General features: G+C 40.4%; 1 protein-coding gene across 4 annotated transcripts in view; it reads left to right on the forward strand.

The window, feature by feature from the left end:
* Positions 1–18,029, forward strand: part of ANXA2 (annexin A2) — a 36,150-nt gene extending 18,121 nt beyond the window's left edge. For all 4 annotated transcript variants that reach the window (XM_085588189.1, XM_085588190.1, XM_085588191.1 and 1 more), the window contains 11 exons: positions 2,286–2,385; positions 7,893–7,987; positions 10,725–10,838; positions 12,716–12,806; positions 13,258–13,337; positions 13,655–13,714; positions 14,205–14,298; positions 14,918–15,013; positions 15,961–16,019; positions 16,652–16,778; positions 17,668–18,029. In XM_085588189.1, the coding sequence (XP_085444315.1) occupies positions 2,286–2,385; positions 7,893–7,987; positions 10,725–10,838; positions 12,716–12,806; positions 13,258–13,337; positions 13,655–13,714; positions 14,205–14,298; positions 14,918–15,013; positions 15,961–16,019; positions 16,652–16,778; positions 17,668–17,723 (972 nt within the window). In that variant the 3' untranslated portion in view covers positions 17,724–18,029. The remainder of the gene's footprint in view (positions 1–2,285; positions 2,386–7,892; positions 7,988–10,724; positions 10,839–12,715; positions 12,807–13,257; positions 13,338–13,654; positions 13,715–14,204; positions 14,299–14,917; positions 15,014–15,960; positions 16,020–16,651; positions 16,779–17,667) is intronic.
* Positions 18,030–21,151: the final 3,122 nt, after the last annotated feature.

A 21,151-nucleotide genomic window follows, 5' to 3' on the forward strand; every position in this document is an offset into this window, starting at 1 on the left:
GCTGATTTGAGTGAGCGTAAAGGACCTTCCTTTCAGGACAGGACGGAGTTGAGCTGAGGTTGATCTGTGCTCCCAGTTTCTGGATTTCTCCACAAGAGTACAGAAAGATTCTCAGAATACTCAGGTGTAGAGATCGTGAAAGGGTTGTGGTATTTTTAGGTTAAATTAAGCCTCTGTAGCTATTAGTGATATTTGCTTCTCCCTCGTGTTTCCCAATAGGATTAAATTTCTCAAGCTCAGAGGAAGTAAAGCAGGTGGAGAACCTCTGAAACACACTAAATGCATAGGGAGAAAACCAATTTCTCTGCCTTAGCTTGGCCCAGACAGGTGGTGCAATTGCACATTATCTGGACTTTTACTGCCACTTTGTAAAGAATTTTATACTGAACTAAATGGAAAGTCAGTTTGAAAGCTGTCTTGTCTGAAAACATAGAGTACTAGTACTGTGGTACAGTAGTGTACCAGAGTAATTAAATAGCTTGGAATTTAAATGGCTGCTTTTCATAGGCAGTCACCCTGGTAAGACCTGTCAGGTGTCAAGGAAACTCAGTCTGACTTGGAACATGCCTTGGGTGGAGGGACAGAGGAGAAATGACCACCAAATTGCAAATATGCTGTGGATTTTGTTAGTGTATGCTATCATCTTTACAGTAAACTATTCCATTTTTCCAACTACTCCAAATCACTCAGAAAATATTTAGAGCTGGGTGGAAGGAGAGGTACCCAGCTCAGATAAGGTCACCAGTGACTTGCTTCAGATGATGCAGAGTGCAGGTTAGGGAGCAGTGCCCCAGGATGGTGGATGCCTGGCTCAGGAATCTTTCAGGCACACAGATTTCTCTGAGGCTGCGTTGCACGTCTCCATTTACTGTTTCCATTGCCAGCTTGATCCACTAAAAGCAAAGCCTGTGTTTTGTGGTGTGGCTCTGGGCCAAACTGGGGCCACTTTGCTGGACTGAACTAATGGCAAGGGACAAAAGAAAATGATTCAGTTTATTGGTGCTTTTTGACTTCCCATCTGCACAGCATAAAACAGACTGTCTCCAGAAGGCACAGGGGTAGCTGCCAGAGGAATCTGTACTGAACAGCATGACCTCTACAGGGATGGAGTCAAAATTAGTAAGAAACCACGGAATTTTTTAGTTCAAAGTGCTCCTCTTAAAAATTTGCATGTAAAAAAATTTTCCAGGCATATTAGGATAACTTAGTTCTGTTCATGAACCCAGCTTCCTTTTGGAGTTAGAGATGGAAACAAAAGTTTCTCTGGGGATGTTTTCCAAGAAGGCTTATTTTAAATTCATTCACTTAGGAAATGGCTGTTGCAATTTCAGGTGCTAGTAGCTCTACCTCTCTGCCAGAGGTTTAGGTTTCTAAATTGAACTCAGCAGAATGGGATTTGTGAATATTACCCAGCTGCTTGTATGAAAATCTGTGGTTTAATTTAACTTTCCCCTGGGAGGTGATAACAAGCTGTTAGCTTGCACTGAAGCAGCTGAGAAGAGTTGAATCTCTGTTCTGGTCACCCTCTGCTTGCAGCGCTAATCCTCAGGAGAGGACCATGATAAACAGCTGATAAAATCTGGTAAATTGGAAAATGTTGCATCTGTTTGTTAAGTGAGCTTACCTGGAAGTCCTCTTACTCTTAGCAGAGGTAATTTGAAATGTCGTTTGGTTTTGCAAGCCTCATGCTGCTTAAAGCAAGGATCTGGAGGCCAAGAGTTTCAAAAGATTATGAATAACTTTTGCTTTCTAGAACTATGGCCTTAAATAGATTTGTTCTTGGTGTTATCTTTAAAGTTCATGAGACAGTGCACAAAACTTTTTCTGACTTTATAATTGTAATTCTTCGATTTCCTTCTTTTTTCTTTATTATTTGTAGCCTGTAATCAAATATAAAATAGCAGCTTCAAATCTAAACTACCATAGACTTTAACTTTCTTGGAATTAGCTTCCTGTAGTCATTTTTCCTTCAGATCTAGCCAGAAAACTCCAGATTTCAGAATATTGAAGTTTAGTGAGTAAGCTTGGAAGGTGTTGGGGTTTTGCTGCAATAAATATAATATCTGTTTGTATATATTCTGTGTTACAATAAGCATGGCTGTGAGTGGATTTCTGGGCAATACACATGAGGAGAAGAGACTTCAGTGGCTCTGAGTAGAAATCCATTTTCACATATAGCTGATGGTAGTTCTTGCATTTAACCATTGGGCTAAATACCAGGTAACCATTTGTTTTATTAATTGCACAGTTTGACTCTGAAGAGTTTTTTGTTCTTTTCCTTCCAGCATTCTCTCCCTCCAAGTGCCTATGCCACAGTGAAGGCCTACTCAAACTTCGACGCTGACCGGGACGCTGCCGCCCTCGAAACGGCCATCAAGACCAAAGGTGAGCACTAGGGCCAGGGGCTTCCTTCCTGGGCTAAGCACAAGGCTGGCTTGCAAAAGCCAGAGCAAAACTGTCTCAACACCAACATTTTGACATCCTTACTCAAGTATACCTACTTTAGGAGATGTTGGATTCCTTGAAGTCTTGACCAAGTTAGAGTTTGAAACCTGTAAGTGCGTGCTTTGAATATGCTTTTAAGTTTGTGGCCATGAGTTGTTGAGATTTTCACTCAACAACAAAAAGTGTCCACTTTTTCTCTCTTGACTCATCACTACTTAAAATTATTCTTCTTTTCTGCCACTTGAAAATGAAGTGTCAGCTCCTTTGGCAGTGCTTTGGGAGTGGGCTCTGAATCATGGATTTCTACTGGATCATTGGATTGGACATTTCTTCTACCTTTCAGCTCTCCAGACAGCTGCACAGGGGTGGTTAGAACTTTTTCCTCTTGGTTTTTGAACTAAATACTCATTTCTCTTGTATTAATTTGGAGTCAAAGAAGGTCCTAAAAACTAGTTTCTGGAATGAATTTGCAGTATTTCAGGAGCAGGGCAATGTGAGCTTCTCTGAGCTGGGATATTAGATAGGCTTCCCTCTGGTATATTGAAGCCGTCAGAAGAGCAGGGAGTGTGAACTACAGCTCTGAAGTAATGCCTCGGTGGCACTCCTGGGGCTCTGATCCTGTCTTGGGACAGGGAGTGCCATGCTTTCCACACTTGCTTCAGACCAGAGGAGCAGGAGCTGCGTGTAGCTGGAACCAGCAACTCTTTTGCCTTCATGTCAGAGAGAAATTTAAAAGCCAAACAATTTCTCATCAGAAAGAAATTCTAAGACTTCTATCAGTGCCAGCAAAGCATGTGTTTGACTTGCTATAAAATGTAAAATATATCCCTTCCATAACAAGCACAAGGCATTCTTTCACAAGATTTTTTAATTTAACTAGAGAAATTCCTTACTAAAGTGGGTTCAGTTCTAATTTTGAATCATTTATGGTTTGTTTTTAAAAAAATTCCCTGATGAGTGAGTTATATATATATCATCAGGTTTGGCAGCAGATACTTTGTATATATGTAGAGTTTTGTCTAGACTTTATAATTTTTTGCAACTCTGATTATAGGGCAAATCTAGACATTTCAAATACACCATGACACTCTCAGGGTAGGTACAAACTTACATACTTGAACTCTCAAGCTGCTAATTATTGTAAAAGGAAATTGCAATCTCCTCAGCAGTACAAAAGCTTTTCCAGTCAGGAAAGTCAAGCTCATGTTGTCTTTCCACTTTCTCCCAGCAAATTAAGCAGTGCAGTTAAGTTACATGGCAACATTTCAGTAAAGAGATGTTTTTCAGTTCTCTGAGGGAATAAGGAACTTACTCATGGACCTGCATGTTTGTAGGCATGAACTTCTCTCTGCTTATTAGTTTGTTCCCCAGAACTTACTTTGGAAAGGTGGCTTTAAAGGGAAAATCTCTTTATGGTTTTGATACTGAATTTCCACCCTAAAGAATCTCACAATGGAAGTACTCTTGTGGAAAATTAAGTATGAGAGAGTTATGACCCTTCTTCCAGGTACTGTTTCCTTGCACTTTGAATGCTTTGGAACAGGATATTTTCATCTGCTAATTCAGAAGATATGATAACATGTGAGCTTTCTAAAATATATATATAGGGTTTTCTTCAAATGAAAATTCCAACTCATCCAGACAAGAACTGGTTTTTATGAACAGTGATGTAAAGAGCTATCTGCAAGAATAAGTTTTGAAATAATTCTGGGAAATATCTAAGCAGTTTTTGAACTAAAAATATCCATAATAAACTGGCTACATCTACAGCAGCTACCATTTTCCTAGGAAGTATCACCATTTCTCTAGCAATTAGTTTGCATTGGATATGGGAAGTAGAAATAAGCCATGTAATTATCACAGAGTGATGCAGAGGAATATGACTTGTTCATTTTAAAACAGTGAGAGAGGTAAGTTATAAATATATATGCAAGCTGGTTTGTGGTTGAAAATCAAAAAAAAAAAAAAAAGCATGTAAACTGTTTGGGGGGCTTTACTCTCTGCAGGTTAAAGGGCACCTGGTATCTGAACCCTTGTGCTTTCTTTGGGTTGGAAATCAAGGTCTGTACAGTTATAATGAGCCTGTTTTTCACACTCAGCAAAGCAGTCTTTCCAATAGCTTGGAAATCATAGCACTGCCTTGGAAATGATATCTTGTGGAATCTTATCTCTGGCTATACCTTATATAAACAGTGCCTGAAGTCTGGTGTTTGCCATCAGGTCAGGCCAGGTTGGGAGAGTTACCATATAAACAATTATATGGTAATGAAAAGTCCCTGAATTAGAGTAATGAATCTCCATTTTAGCAATTCTTGTGTAAAATGGCTAAAACTTATTTTTCTGCCTAAACAACAGCTGTATATTTGGTTTAGGGAAAAGATCTAGGGCAGAGTGTGTGACTGTTCTGCTCTATGTAATACCTAAGTATTTCAGCATTCATTCACACTTTTCAGATTAATTCCTCAGAGGTTTCTAAGCCATCTGTTCATCTGTGGAGACCTCTGGAAAATACTTTGATGTGTTTATTTGGGCTTAGGTCTACCTGCAAAAACTATACTGCACAAATATGTTGTCCAGCCCTTTTCAGGGCTTTGAGTGGAGCTGAATTAAATGCAGGGGGTTTATATATATCCACCAGCCTAGGAAGGGAAATGTCCAAAAATAGGTCATATAGAACCTTGTAGTTAACAGTTGTTCAAGCTAGAGGTTGCTTAATACAAATAACTTGTTACAATTCTGGCTTGTTCCTTTTGGTATAAATGCCATGGCTATGTTTATTTTTTTTGCTCTTTAGTGTTTCTGCAGAAAATTCATTTAGTGCCTTGCCATGTCCAAGTGTTGGCTTTTTGCTGCATAGGACAAGAAGCTGTGTAATTTCTGTATAATGCTCTACTGTGCTCTTTGTATAGATTAGCTGATGTACATAAACCTAAGCAGAAGAAACTAGAAGGGCACTAACAGAGCTTATGTTAGATTTCCTTGCCTTTTTTTTCTTGTAGCAAAGACAACTGCTGAAGTGTCTCTTCTGTTTCAGAGTTATTTCCTGGCATTTTGTGTGTATGGAGTACTTGTTAAATAATTCTGTCAGTCTAGGTTGTGCATATTTATTAATTGAAGCCTCCTATTGAGGTTTCATGGGATACTTTCTTATTCATGGCTGGCAGACTTCAGGCACAGGTTTGTTGTAGGAAAGGGCTTAGAACATAGATCTGTAATACATTTATTATATCCAGAAATTGCTAAAACAATGATGACATGTGAACCAGTCAGTTCAATCTTAGATCTTCTGTTTATGTAGTATATGCCCATAACTTCTGATAGAGTTTTTAAGATTATGAAGTAAAAGTTTTTAGAGGATATTTGCTGGCTTGCCGGTGAGAGAGGGCAGTGCCTGAAATCCACCAAACTACATCAGTCACATATTCCAGATATTTAAACTGTCCCTAAAGAAGGATCTCATTACAACATGGTTTGGGTTTGGTGAACCCTTGCGAAGCAAAATAGCAGAGCTGAAATTATGGTCTTGTTTTATCTAAAATTTTCCCTCTGACTCCATTGTTGCTCATTTCCTCATTTTTGCTGACTGAGCTCCAATGCTGTGATCTTACCAATGCCACCACACATCGCCTCTTTCACAGGAAAAGCTGTTATTAAGCAGAATTTTTCTTTCCATTCCCCATTGATAGAAATGCAGCTAGCCAGAATAAACTTGAAAACAAATTCTGTTTCATTGCTTTGAAACTTTCAGAGACTTTAGCAAACAGCAAAGGAAAGTGTTGGAGCTGCTGTCCTGCTCTGCCCCACCTCAGCAGCTGTGAGTCAGCATCCTGTGCGTGCAGCACGATTCCCCAGTGTGAATGAAGTACAAGCCTCACTTTCCACTGGATACCAGAGCAATGAGTTAACTTCAGATTTCCATGGCATGTGTATGAGAAACTTGGATGCAGTCAGTCATTTGTGGGCTTCTAATCTGAAGCAATTGTGCTACAACTTGAAAATGTCATTTGCTTTTTTGAATGCCAGGAATGGTTTAAATTCAGAATGTATTAAAAAGCTTAAGACATTGGCTTGTACTGTGGGCCTGCAACAGCTGAAAGGCTCAATGTCTGTGTGTGGCCGTTTCTGGACAGGGAGAATTTGTTATAATGTGGGAACACTTTAAAGTGTGCAGGAGTAGATTATGGCTGAAACGTGTAGTCAGCCTGTTTTCAACTTAGAGTCTGTAACTTAGACACATTATACTTTCCAGGCCCTTATGGCATCATTTGCAGGCCAAGCTTGTGTGAATAAGAGCACTGATGTAGGTCTGCTTCAGCACAAGCTAAGGACACAAGGCTACCAAGTGTAGTATTTCCTCATGAAAAATGTGAAGAAAGAGAATTTTTGGATTTGACTTGTAATTCTAGATTCTGCAGCTATGGGCTAAAAGGTTTTTTGCAAGATTCCTACTTTATATGAATCCTTTTATAATATCAGTTGCAGTTCTTTGTTTCAGGTTACTTTGGGTAATAGGAAAAAGAAATATAGCTGAATTCTGGCAGGGATCTGAGTCCTGCTAGTAGCTGCTGATCCAATCCTTACTTTCTGGGTTTTTTTATCAAGAAATTATCTTTTACACTGATGGGTGTGCAAGTGTGGAAGAAGCGATTCATAATACTTTCATTTAACAGAGAGAGCTCAGGTGAAGATCTGGGCTTGTTCTGACCTCTAGATTAGAGCCACCTGTTTGGTTCAAAAGCTGACAGTTGCACTGAAGTGCATGGATTTGGAATGGTTCCCTTGAAAGTAAACCCTTGCTGATGTGTAGTTCACTTACTTAAAAAATAAGTTGGGAGTGTGAGCATCCACATCCTCTAGGTATGCCAGTTACAGCTCAGCATGGATCTTCCATGGTTTTCAAAAAGAAGTAGCACCTACTTAATTCTTCCAGTGTCAAAATACCTTTCTGTCTTTTGGCCTTCTGAAACTTACTGACTTAAATATACTGGTTTATTTTCCTATTTCCATGTCTGGAGTGATGGATTAAATGGCTTAAATAGAATATATAACTGCTTCATTAAGAAGTCTTAATTGAAAAACTCCACTAAAATGACAGGACAGGCTTTAGTAAGTACAAGTTTTAAAGTCTGTGTTCTTGAGCAACTTTTTGCAGAATTCTGAGTGCTTGAAAACTAATGCATGGACACATAAGTGAAGCACTAGACAGAGTGGCAAAGATGGTCACAAACTAGACTTTGAGGTGTGTCTAAAGATCTGCAGCCCATCAGAAGTCTGGTCTCTAATTGGTGGCTTTTTCCTCATGGCCAGGACAGGATAAACACTAACTGGTGAGAGCTGCTGAGCTCTGCTCCAGACAGCACGTGCTGTGTTTGGAGTGTTGAGGAACATCCTGATACAAGAACAATGACAAGAAAGCTTCACTAACTCTCTGTCTTGTGTCTTTGTAGGTGTGGATGAGGTCACCATCATCAACATCCTGACAAACCGCAGCAATGAACAGAGGCAGGACATTGCTTTTGCCTATCAGAGGAGAACCAAAAAGGTAGTAAAATATGAAGAAAATAGTAATTATTGAATATTTTTCTTGTGCACAGATTTGCCAGGGTTTGTCTTGTCAATGAAATTTAAGATGCATCTACTTTGTCCATGCTGTCACAGTTTAGGACTGGTAGAACTTTGAAATATGCACAATTGGGACTGCAATCTGTGGGAGTTTGTGGTTTGCTAGCACCTTCAGAAATCACAGTGGAATCCACAAGATTCCCTGGTGAAATGTGCTAAAAATACTGAGAAGTGCCTTCATTTGAAGGAAAAAATGAAAGAGAGATGCTTTAGGGAATTGGTGGGGTTTTTTTCCTTTTGGTTGGTTGATATTTTTTGGGGGGATGTTGGATTTTTTTGTTTATTTTTTTAAGACAACTCAGCATAAGGGAAGTGTTCTGTTTCTGTTCACACAGCTAGCTTTGCTGAGAAAAGACTGCAGTCAGTTGTGCTACGAGCACTGCAGCTGTGGAATAGTGGTGTAATGAGTTGAACAGTCATTAAAAAATTTCCTGGCAGAAAAACCTTAGGTACTGATCTATTGATGGAGAGAAATCTGTAAGATGTGTGCAGAATTCTGCAAAATGAGTCTGGGAGGCAAGAGCTCTTCTCTTTTGAAGTTTTGAGAATCTTACCCTGTTTGAAGTTTCATGCCAGTGAAAAAGAGGGAACTTTATATAGAGTTCAGATTATGATGAATATATCTCTTCCAGGTTTGCCAGACCCCAAATGGTAGTCCTCAAGTAGCATCCCAGAATACTCATCTGAGCCCAAATGTAAATGTAGAGCTAAATTTGGGAGTTCACCAGCTTTTCTGCATGACTGATAGAGGCATATGCAGAGGCACAGCCAGGTTGAACACGTGCATGTTTGCACACGCCTGCACATCCTGCCCTGGGGACATTGGGACAGTCTGCACATAAATGGACCCCAGTCATGAAATGTATCACTTAAAGTTTTGTTAAGTGTTCTGCATGACCACAAAAATGCACAGTCAAGAAAATCTGCAACTTTTTTCATGTTTCTCTCTCACTTTTTTCCCTTGCTGCGACCCAAGAACAATGAATTTATCAGAATTTATCAGAAGTTTAACAAGTACCAAAGAATAAAAGTCGTATAAACAATGGAAATGAGCAGTAGAAACCACTCAGATAAACATGAGAGGAGGAAGTGGGATATGAAAAGACACGTAGGTATATCTTCTAGGGACAGTGTCTGATGGTTTTCTTTGCCAGCAGTTGTGCAGATTTTGTTAGCAATGTGTTGTGCTGTACTAGGCTGCTTGCTTTGTGTGTTGCAAGATCTGTGAGTAGATCATAGTTTTTAATGCCACATAGTCTACCTCTCTTTTAATTCCATTGAGATAAGCAGTGTCTGATGGAAACTCTTGGTTTAGGTTGGATGGGAATTTCGGTGCCCAAGATGGGCACCTTCCACTTGATCAGGTTGCTCAAAGCCCCACCCTGACCTGACCTTTTAAACATTTCCAGGGATAAGTCAGCCACAACTTCTCTGGGCAACTTGTTCCTTAAAATTTATTATGGAGATTTGTGCTGTCTTTCCTGTGGCTGTTCTGCAGAACCTGTTTTCACCCAAAGAAGGGCTGGAGCATTGTATCCCACATGGAGTGGTTGTACTAAAGTGTTTCTCAGTCTAAAGCAGCCAAATGCTCCAAACCCCAATTCCCTCCCTTGGTCAATCCATGCAGTAGGTGCATACAGTATTAGCATAAATTAGTGCCCTGGATTAAGAGGGTGACTCTAGAAGTTAACTAAATGCCTTGGCTCGTTATCTCTCTAGCACAAATTTCTCTGCAATTGAGCTGGGGTCACTTTCTCTACTCCCTTTTCCCCTGCCTCTCCAGCTCAGTGATAGTTAGTGAGAAAACTGAGCAACTGAAATGCAGCAATTCCCTTCTGAATGCTACAGATTTAACTTCATCTTAGGGAATACATGGATCTGTGTGAACCTCAGACTTGATCCTGGGGATTTCAGCTTTGTAACATAAACTACAGCTGATAAACTAGCATAATTCAGGTTGCATCTGAAACCCATATGGAGACATGGCCTCTGACTATTTGGTGCAGATTTGCATCCTCTGCAGTGAACATCCCTGACTGTTTCTTTTCCTAGGGCTGACTGGCAATTAACAATAGGAATTTAGGCAACAATCGTCTGACAGTTTCCTTGAAGACAGGCTTCATTTTTCAGTGCTCAGGGATGATTTTTTTATCTCCTCAGATAGCTGGTTGGGAACTGGGCCTTACAGTGGAATAAATGTGCAGTCAATTTTCCAATGTCTTAGCAGTAAAGGGCTGGGATAAGAGGAAAACCACATATAATACAGTGCTTTTGGGAAGACTGTGGGAGTATGATGAAGAAGCAGTGACCACAGTGAGTCAAACTCAGATCTATCTGTGCTTATTAGCTCCACCAAAGCATCAGTGCTTCAGGATTGGAGTGAGGCTGTTCAGATGTGTCTGCACCATGCTTTCCAGCACTTGGTCAGACACTGGTGCATTTCTTCTTATTTTCAGAGGATTAGAAAAGGATTCCTTTGCCCTAATTTCTTTCTTAGGCTTTCACAGCCAGAAAGCTCTTTATGTTTCTGTTTTCTTGTCAGTTGTGTAAGAAACACTGCTGTAGGCTTGGAGAATTAAAGCCCTGCAGGTTAACTTCTCTGGAGATCAGAAGTGAGCTTTAATTTCTTTTCTTTCATCGTCCCATCTATTTTACAGGAACTTTCTGCAGCACTCAAGTCTGCTCTCTCAGGTCATTTGGAGGCAGTGATCTTGGGCTTGCTGAAGACACCAGCACAGTACGATGCCTCTGAATTGAAAGCTGCCATGAAGGTAAACAAGCTTTGAAATTTACTGTTGTTCATCTGATGTTGCTGTCTCAGGAAAGAACATGGACTTCATATCATAATTTTCAAACTGATTTTTTTTTTTTAGTTTAAATATCCAGCTGCAAGGCATCCAAAATGAGAGAAATAATGGAACTATGTGGTTTCTAAACTCTTAAATACTCTCTTTAAGGAAAATGTCATTCTTGTCAGCTCAGGATAACAGCCTGGCTGCTCTTACAAACAATGCACAGGTTCATAGTATGAGAAACCTTTAAGAGAGCAGCTGTTAGCAGGATCCATCAGATCCTCTGCTGGCATTTATAGATTTAAACAGTAATTTCCAGTTACTTGGTCATATCACTGATCTGGAAGGAACATCCCTGTACCATACCTGCCCTATGTAGAAGATGAGGCATCAAAAGCAGTCTCTGCAGAAAGAAATATCTGCTCTTCAGGCCTCTGAAACAAGACTTGAGAGGTGCTCATGCCAGTAGAGTCACCTCTGTAAGCAAACTAAGGTGTGGGAAGTTGTAGTTTTAATTATCTAATCATCATGTACATTCTGGATGTTCTTGTTCAAGTTATTTAAGAATTAAAGACAAGTACTAACTTGTGTCTGAAATTTAGAACTTGTCAATGAAACCAATTAATTAACTTCTCCAAATGATTAAAAAGGAGTTAATGAACAAAGAAGAAGACAAAACCACTCTCTCCACCACATAAACACACACACTGCCCCGACCCCCCAAAAAAAACTTTTTAAGTCCCCAAACCCAAAAAGCCAACCCACTATGAGATGGTAACTCTTCAACTGTGGGCCAAATGCCCTGTTTGAGTAATCAGATGCTGCCCTCTCCTGGTCTGAGTACAGCTTATGTATAATTTATTGTGACTCAGACTAGTCTGGGATCTGGGATAAAGACCAAGCAATTTCATCAGAGTAGTCCCAAATGCAGAATATTCTATGCTCTCCGTGGGTTGCTTTTCACAGCTCCTAAGGAGTTCCCATTATTCCTGACCTGGTCTGAATTAGCAAAAACTCTCAATGCTCTGAATTTGCCTGGGCTTATGTTTGGCTGGATACATAGAGCATTACAAGCTATGACTTTGGCATCAGAATTGAGGAAAGGAAAGTTATAACTGAGGAGTTACTTTTCTGTTGAACATTCTTGAAAATATTTCAAAAATACTTAGAAAATTATATATGCTGGTAATCTTCATTTTTTTTCCCCAGATGCTTATTAGAGCCATTGTGTGGAAAGCTCTCCTAGCGCTCTTAGCTTTAAGCCATGTTAATAAAAATTACTTGGGTTTACTCTACTTTTTTTTTTTATATATATATTTTGGTTTGTCCCACTTTCTTGCCCCTTCAAGGGAGGCATTTTACCCAAAGGGCACTTTGCCACATAATTGCCTCAGTTTTCCACACTTTCAAGACTGCAGCATGAGACTTTTTCCCAGGATGTTACTTCTCTTGAAATCCTGTGGAAACTGTGTCCACTTTTGCCACCTGCAAAATGGCATTCTGTTACAGATGAGTTTAACAAACATCCAAACAGGAGGATAAGACTGGAGTTTCTTCTTGTTCTCCCAGTGGATAGAAAAAAATCACACAGGCCATGATAAGCAGACCTTCTCCAGTTATGCTGGTGAGGAGGTCACTGTTAGACACTCACAGCAGATGCACATTGCCCAGAGAGAGCATCTACAGGATCTTTAAGCAACTACAAATATTCCATCTGTTTTTTCTCAGGAGCAGTTGGCAAAAAATATCCCTGAACTGTTAAGAGTGGGGGAGAGGAGATGTCTGTAAAATGTTTCTAACCATTTAAGCATTCCTGTTCATTGCTAACTCCTAACTGAGTCCCGTTTGTGTTGCAGGGGCTGGGAACTGATGAGGACACACTCATTGAAATCATCTGCTCCCGAACAAACCAGGAGCTCAGTGAAATCAACAGAGTCTACAGGGAAAGTGAGTTTACTTTGCAAGTTTTCATGTACTATGTCTTTTACACTAAATTACTTGGATAAACTCCCCTCAGTGTGAATTTCATTATTAGAAAGGTAACTCAAATCTGCTTTGGTTCGCTGCCATTTTGTACTGGTGCCCTGGATATTTGTGTGGTTTATATAGTTTTTTCTTGTTGCTTGGTAGCAGACAGACTGAAGGCTATTTACTACTAATACAAGTTGTGTCTAAATGAAATTTTTTGGTTAGCTTCCATGAGAGACTGATTGCATGGACCTCGTGACTAGCTGGTGGCAATGCTGGGTTTGGTGTAGGGAAGCATGGGTTTGTTTTCATTGTCCTCCACACCTGACTTAGATTGTAGCTGTTTATGTGCATAAAACACAGTAATTTTTCTTGCAAAAGAGTATTTGTGAGACACCCCTTTGCCTGAAAAGAACTCTTTGTTTTCTAGTGTACAAGACAGAACTGGAAAAGGACATTATATCAGACACATCTGGTGACTTCCGCAAGCTGATGGTTGCCCTGGCCAAGGTAGGACTGTTCAGAGCTTCCCACTTTTTCTAATATGCCTGAGTGGTTGCTGCCAGTGAAACAATTGGGTTTCTGATGCACTCTTAAATTTCCCTGTGTTTTCACTGATCTTGGGGGGGAAAAAATATTCAAATGTTGAAGGACAAAGTATTTTAACAGAAATGCAGCATTCACAGCATTAGCTGTATAATGAGGGTGGAGTATGCAATTACTTATTTAGCAAATTCAGGTTAAAAAAAGAAAAAAACTGAATATATGCATAGCAAACTGCTTCCTTTTCACGAAACCTTTCTAAAATACTGATATCTTGTTTGAAGGGCAAAAGGTGTGAAGATACCTCTGTGATTGATTATGAGCTGATTGACCAAGATGCCAGGGTAAGTGCTGGTAATGACCATGAAATATCTCTAGCTGGTCAGGCTTTTGGGGATATTGAACATACTGTGGAAGTGGAGAGCATTTGTGAAATAGGTGTGTGTACTTCAGATTGTCCTGCACAGTAATGTTTGCATGGTGTCAGTGAATCTGCCAGTTGCAATCTGATGCCTTCAGGTATCAATTTTCACAGAGTACTTACCAACTATACAGAAACTCTCTGGTATTTCTTTTAGATCGAGCCTTTAACAAAAGGAAATGCATCCATTGCAGTGAGTTTAGTGGCTGTTAGTGCTTGTTACATTTGCATCTGTCAAGAGCAGTTCTGCTGAGGTAAACAGAGCTAAATACAGAGTAAAGCTGTAGCCAGAGGTGAATACAAAGCAATTAGTCTTAGTGTCAGGTTTAGATTCTTAAATGTTGTATACATCTGCAATGGCTTCTTGTGCAACTCCTGATTATTTGTGATTTTCTTTTTCTTTCTAACCCCAGGACCTCTATGATGCTGGTGTGAAGAGAAAGGGAACTGATGTCCCCAAGTGGATCAACATTATGACTGAAAGAAGTGTTCCCCACCTGCAGAAAGGTACTATTCTAGAGACAGACTGAAAAATATAGGAAATCTCATAAATCTTAATTCATGTCCAAGGTGTTAATTTTTAAAGAAAATCTAGTTATTTCTGTGGATGTGTTGATCTCACATTTTAAGTGTGTACAGCTCTTTTTTACATAGGTGTAACAATGCTCAATTACATGTCGCATACACTGAAAACAAATATGTTACAAACCTAGAAAATATGGATGCAGGATACCTTGAGAAGTCCTTTAGTTTTTACCTCTGTGCCAGGGTAGCTTAGCTATATCATGTCCTTAAATCTGCCAGTGAAGACTCAAAAGCAGCTCTGATATTGCTGTAAAGCAGCACATGGGAAAAGCCATTTAAAGACTTTTCAGAGCTTAAATCACTGTTGTTTCAAAAAATAATAGTACAGGATTAAGATGGCATTTTCACAGATTATGGAGATGTTAAAGGAAAACAAAAAGTCCACAGTATGGGATCTTTACAAACTTGTATTTGAGAGTCTCAGAAGGACTCACATTGATACATGTCTCCATATTCCTGTGTCTGTGTTCATGCTTTGGGTGGTTATTTCTGCCAGTTCTTGGTCTGATTTTGATTTCACCTACTTTCTTTTCTGTTCTAGTGTTTGACAGGTACAAGAGCTACAGCCCATATGATATGTTGGAGAGTATCAAGAAGGAGGTTAAGGGAGATCTGGAGAATGCCTTCCTTAATCTTGGTAAGTTACCCTGAAGTAAAGACTGTCATTATATAGGATCTTTTCAGGGCTCTTGTAATGTATCATGATAAAGGTAGGGCCTAGACTAAACCTGCTGGATGAGAAATTAGCTGAATGTGCTGGTGGTGTTGGAGCCACTGGTGAATTTTAGGATATTGAAGGTTTTTTTTGCCGTCTGCAAGATATAAACTTTGCCAGTTAAAATGAAAATGTGTGCGTTGTGATCTGCTGTTAGTTCCACTTTTATTTGATAGAGAGGCTTAATGTTTGTTTCCACAAGCAAACAAAAAGGTTGAAATAGTTCAGTACCCACACAGGCTGGAGGAAGATCAGAGTGTGTGTGAGAGGAGAAGACAGGCAGGCAGTGAGGGGGTGGTGGGGGCTAGTTGGAGAGCTGATTTGACACTGAATTCTCTGAAATAGGGAAACAGGGTGTAAGGCACTGATACTGTGCCATGAGGTGAAATGACAAGGATGTCACTGTGTTTAAGAGGGAGTTCTTTAAGGGGAAAATCCATTTTAGACTAAGGATGTACTGAGAGCTGTGTAGTGCAAATTGAGTATAAACAGAGCTCAACCTTGAAAAGGAGGCTTCTCGTGGATGATGAGTGTTTCCAGGATCGCTTCTAGAAATGGAACCATGAACTGGGAGCTGTGGAGGAGGGCTAACATTCTGAAATTACACAGTTCTGAAATGATGCAATTTTCATGGAAGAATGACATGCTCACATTCCTAAAAATGTGAGCATCTATGGTTCAGTCACAAGCTAAACCAAATAACTTCTAAGTAGCAAGTCAGGTAAAAATATTTTCTCTATGTCCCCTTTTTGGTGGAACTTCTGATGAAAACCTTATTTTAACTACATATCATATCTTTAAAAATAGCTATAATATTCTGTGTCCTGTGCATGGGCAGGATATTTAACTATTCTTGTCTCTCTCTTCAGTCCAGTGCATTCAGAACAAGCAGCTGTATTTTGCAGACAGACTGTATGATTCCATGAAGGTAGGAAAGACTGTTTTTTCTTTCTACTGTTTTTTTGTTGTTATTGTTAGGAACTTCTGTTCATATGAAATGTGACTGGCATGTGAATAAATTAACAATTACCTAATATTGTTCAAAAGCTTTCTTTTACACTTATGAACCTGGATTATCTATTCAGATTCCTCTGGTATAGGGAAATGTAGGAAAGGGTCCCATTATAAAGATCTTTATTAGATCAGTTGATTATAATTAGCAAAATTAGACACATCTTTTGCATGTAACCAAGAGCTGATAGCAGAAAAAGCTGTTCATTGAATACCAAAATAAGATATTAAATTGGCCTCAAAGCATTTTGTGAAGAAGCAGGATGGAAGAGAAACACCTGGTGACAGGCATTAGGCAATTCCAGGAAGACCTGGTGAGCCAGAAGTGCTGCTTACAGTCTAAGCTAAATTTGTGACTGCAAGTTGGTTAAACACTGCTGATGAGAAAGGTACATTCATGCTCAAATTCTTGGATCATAATAATGACCTTCGTTAGAAGATTTGTTCATTGTATCTTTTGTTGCTTGTCTTGGTTGCCTGTTGCTGTCCTACCATTAATTAGTGGTAACATTTCAGCTATTGCAGCTCTGAATGTGTGTCTGCTTGTAGGGCAAGGGAACCCGGGACAAGGTCCTGATCAGGATTATGGTATCCCGCTGCGAGGTAGACATGCTGAAAATCAAGAGTGAATTCAAGAGGAAATATGGAAAATCCCTCTACTATTTCATCCAGGCAAGTTTTTCACCTTAGGTTCTATATCATGGGCCTTTGCAGCAGTCTTCATTGGATTTGTGGTGCCACTAGAATTCATGGGAGGTGTGTTAGAGGCCACAGTGAGAGTATTCTATTATTTATGTACTGTGGGAAAACCCACCTTTGTCTTCACAGTCTACGGCTGGTACAGTTCCTGTCAGCCTGTTGACAGTGGGCTTTGTGCAATCAACTGATGTGTTCTGAAAGAAAATTGTGTTCACCAGTCCCTAACCTCAGATAAAGAGTCAATAGTTCTGTGATTGCTGAATGAAAATAGAGCATCTAAGTTGCTACTGCCTTTCATTTCAGTGAAAGGAGAAGGCTCAGGGGGAAGGTTCTTTAGCTAGTGACTTTTGTCCATTTCTGTGATTAGACAGGATCTACAGGTGCTAGGTTCTGTTTGATTTGGGGCATAGGTAAAGAGTTTGTGTGTCTGTTTCAAAGCTAAACTTTACCCTAACACCAGCATATGTTACATTATTCCTTATGCAGATGAATCTGAGTCAAAATCGTAACCCAGAATCTTTTCCTGAAGGTGTCAATGGTAGATTATTAGCAAATTTTTTTACTAGTGCCCTAGTTGCAGTGATCAGTGAGACAGCAGAATCAAGTTCTTCAGCTTTCCTTTGTTGTGTTTCTCATACCCAGATTTCTCTCTTCTTCGCCTTGCATTTGTATTGCAAGAATGATTAAATAATTTCACTTCACACATAAGTAAAACTCAGTCAAAATAGTCTCCTCCAGGCTGAGAAGGTTTCAGTGTGAATCACAGACTGTCCCACAAGTTTAGAATATAATTCATATGCTTTCACATTTTTCTGGCTGTTTTCTGATATGTATTTTGTATTTTTCTTCCCTTGCTTTACAGCAAGACACAAAAGGGGATTACCAGAGGGCACTGCTGAACCTGTGTGGTGGAGAGGACTGAAAACTGTGATGGAAGAAACCCAAGTCCAAAGAAATGCCTTTTTTGCTCTTCATTTTACTGTAATCCTAGAAAACCTGAATTTCCTAGCTACCCTTGACTTGACTTGCACTTTCCCTGCCAGAGCCCTGCTGCAGTTTGCTCCCCTGCGCTGTGCATGCCCCTCTTGGCAGCTGTGCTTGGTTCTGCCAAAGGTCCTAACAGTGTATAGCCAGAGACACTAACCCTCCAGGGAGAAATGGGCTCACAGGTGCTTGTGAAAAGCTCTGCCTCTCTGTGCAATGTTTCTAATAAAACAAATAAAAATGACGTTTTACTTTAAGAGTGCAGGTCTTTCAGACCTTAATTTGAGAACTGTCTGAACAGTTGACATGTATTTAGCTCTTGCTGTCCATTTTCTGTGTTGTTTCCATCCTCCTCAGGTTCACTAGTTGTGGATGAAAACTTATCTTCTTCCTTCAAGCCCTTCATTTGTTTAAGGATTCACTTTGTCAGCACATCCAAAACCATTCTCTTCACTGGTTGAGGGAGATGATCCTGCCCCTTCCCTTGGCCCTGCTGAGGCCACATCTGATGTGCTGTGTCCAGTTCTGGGCTCCACAGTACAGAGAGACATGGAGCTCCTGCAGTGGATCCAGTGGAGGGCACAAAGATGATTAAGGGAATGATTAAGGCATCTCTCTGATGAGGAGACACGGGGGGATCTGGGCCTGTTAAGTCTGGAGAAGACTGAGAGGGGATGAAATTACCGCTTATAAACATCTACAAAGTGGTTGCCAGTTGATGGTACAAGACCCTTTTCAGTGGTTTCCAGCAACAGGATGAGGAGCAGTGGCCATAAATTAAAACACAAGAAGTTTCACTTCAGCAGAGGAAGAACTTCACACTGCACTGGGAGAGCTACGTGGGGTTGGTCATGGAGTCCTCTGCTCTGGAGACATTCCAAACCCACTTGGACGTGTTCCTGTGTCACCTGTTCCAGGTGACCCTGCCTGGGCGGGCGGGTTGGATGATTTCCAGAGATGCCTTCCAACCCTGACTGTTGTGTGACCATCTTTCCCCTATATAAGTGCCACTGAAACCTGAGCCATAGCCCTCTCTGCCTGTCTGTGGGGCCAACACTTGAATCGCCCCTCAGCGTTCGGGCGCCCTTGGTGTGCCTGTCCGCGAGGGGGAATGGTTTGAGGCTGAGCAGCCCGTCAGTACCGGAGTGTTTTCCGCAGAGCCGTGCCCGGCAGCGCGGGAGGCGCTGCCCGGCGTGAGGGGCGAGCTGCCGCCTCCCGCGGCGGGGCCGGGCCGAGGGCGCCGCGGACCGTCCCCACCCGGCCCACTCGAGAGCCAGTGGGACGCGCTGCTCTTGTCCTGCTGAGACACCTTTTCCTGCTACAGCGTGAAACTCGCACCCGAGTGTTGGGGAAAAGCTGTGAAGAGCGAAACTTTGGCGCCCAGCCGGGAGCGCGGCGCGTTGCCCTCACGGGTGGAGGCTGAGGGCAGCGGCTCTCGGGGGCCGGCGATCGCATCCTCAGCACAACTTCGTACAAGTATCTCAGAGTTCTCGGGAGGTAAAATGCTTTCCTCTTTTCACAGCTGTTGCTCCTTTGGAAATGCAAAACTGCCTGTAACTAACAGGTGTTTCCCCTCTGTCATTATCTGGTTTGTAGCTGTCTGTTTCAAAGGCTCGGGTACTCCCCAGAGATAAATTTGATCTCCTCAGAGATGAGAAGCACACAAGGAGGCTGTTTGATGCCACCATTAGAAGGGTGAGAGATTTTGCTAAAATATCATTGGCTGTAGACCACAAAAAATATTTGGTGTGAAAATACTGCAATTGGTAAAATATTGATAACTTAAATGCACAAATGATACAATTTTTCACAAGCGACTCCAATTTAATGCCTGATGGAGCAGTGTCATTCACACCTGTTTACAAAATGCCTCTCTGTCTAGATTTGTACATTTAAAAACTATTGCTGAGATAGCAAATCACTCTTTGAATCTAATTAGGTAAGTCATCTCTATAAATGTTGCTTGCTCAAATGTGGCCTTATAAAAGAAATCAAACAGCAAGCATTTTTCCAGTCTGTGGAATGAACAACTAGAATTTGATGGCTGGCATGCTCTGCCTCACTGCCACAGGATGTTCAAAATTGCAGGCTGTTTTTCTTCAGGAGCAACACCATGTTAAATAAACCAGCAGGATTTCAAAGGCCAGGACTATTTTTACTGATTTTAGACTAGGAAGAACATTAGTCTCCTGTGATATCTAGAAGATTTCTAGAAATTCAATTTGTTTGTTGGCATTGTTGATTTTTTTTTTTTAATTACTGGCTTATTGATGCTTCAGATAGGAATAAATTTCCAAGCTTTGATGTTGATCCTGTTGTTTGGTTGCAGCCTTGCTAATAAGCAAGATGGGTCTCTGTCCGTGATGTATTGCAAAAATCAGGTCTCCAAGACTTTGAAAGATAGGAATACCTTGAAGAATGACATTTGAGAGTGTTGCAACATTTTATTAGTAAATCCCCACATGGCAAATTAAATACATTATTAAAGACAAAATTTCAGTTGCTGATAATGTAATTTAGACCATTATCTATTTATGTTCAGAAGTAGGAGGAAAAAAAAAAAAAACAACAACACAAAAAACCAAAACTCAAGCCTTCCAATTTGCTATTCCCAGTCTTTGTTGTCCCAAGAATCTGTGAAGAAATTTTTTCCAGGTCAGATCTTGATTCAGTTTCTTGTGTTTGCTCTTTGGTGTTCCCATTCCAGTAGCACAGACAATAACCAGAAGTTTTACCGTTCATAGGCATTGTTTCTTTAACTACCCCAAATTGCACAGCAAATAGCAGCAGTAGAATTTAATTTGATGTGTTTCTTACCAGACCTACTATTATCTCAGGCATTGGAATATAGAGCTAAAGAACTGTGCCTCTAGGCCAGTATTAAACTTACTAAGAAAGTAGTGTTGTCTCTAACATGGAGAGGTGGTTCCTTGTCCTATGTATAAGGGAGACTTTACTGTTTATTTCAGAACTCCCTTACTCATAATTCAGAGGAATTTTTCTAAATCAAGGTCTAAACAGTCCAATTCAGAGTAACAGAACATCACTAAAGAATAGTTGTCATGCTTGTACTAAGCCATATTCCTTATTTCTGCAATTCTTGCCTTCATTTGCACAGCACCTAAACATCTTATAAACAAGCAGTTTATTAGTGCTGTGCATTGATGAGGAGTCATGCAAGATGTTTTACAAGTGAGAGTCAGATGTAGAATGGTTTAATTAAATTTAAACGTAGTTCAGCCAAAACTGAAGCCAACATTTGCATTCTGGTAAAAGAAAGGGCTCCTTGCAAGATGGAAGCTTTGAGTCCTTGCTGTTAAAACACATTTTTAATTAATATTAAAAAGTTGTCTATTTTTCCGTTTC

Source organism: Lonchura striata, chromosome 10, assembly GCF_050655825.1.
Source record: "Lonchura striata isolate lonStrDom1 chromosome 10, ASM5065582v1, whole genome shotgun sequence".
Taxonomy (NCBI): domain Eukaryota; kingdom Metazoa; phylum Chordata; class Aves; order Passeriformes; family Estrildidae; genus Lonchura; species Lonchura striata.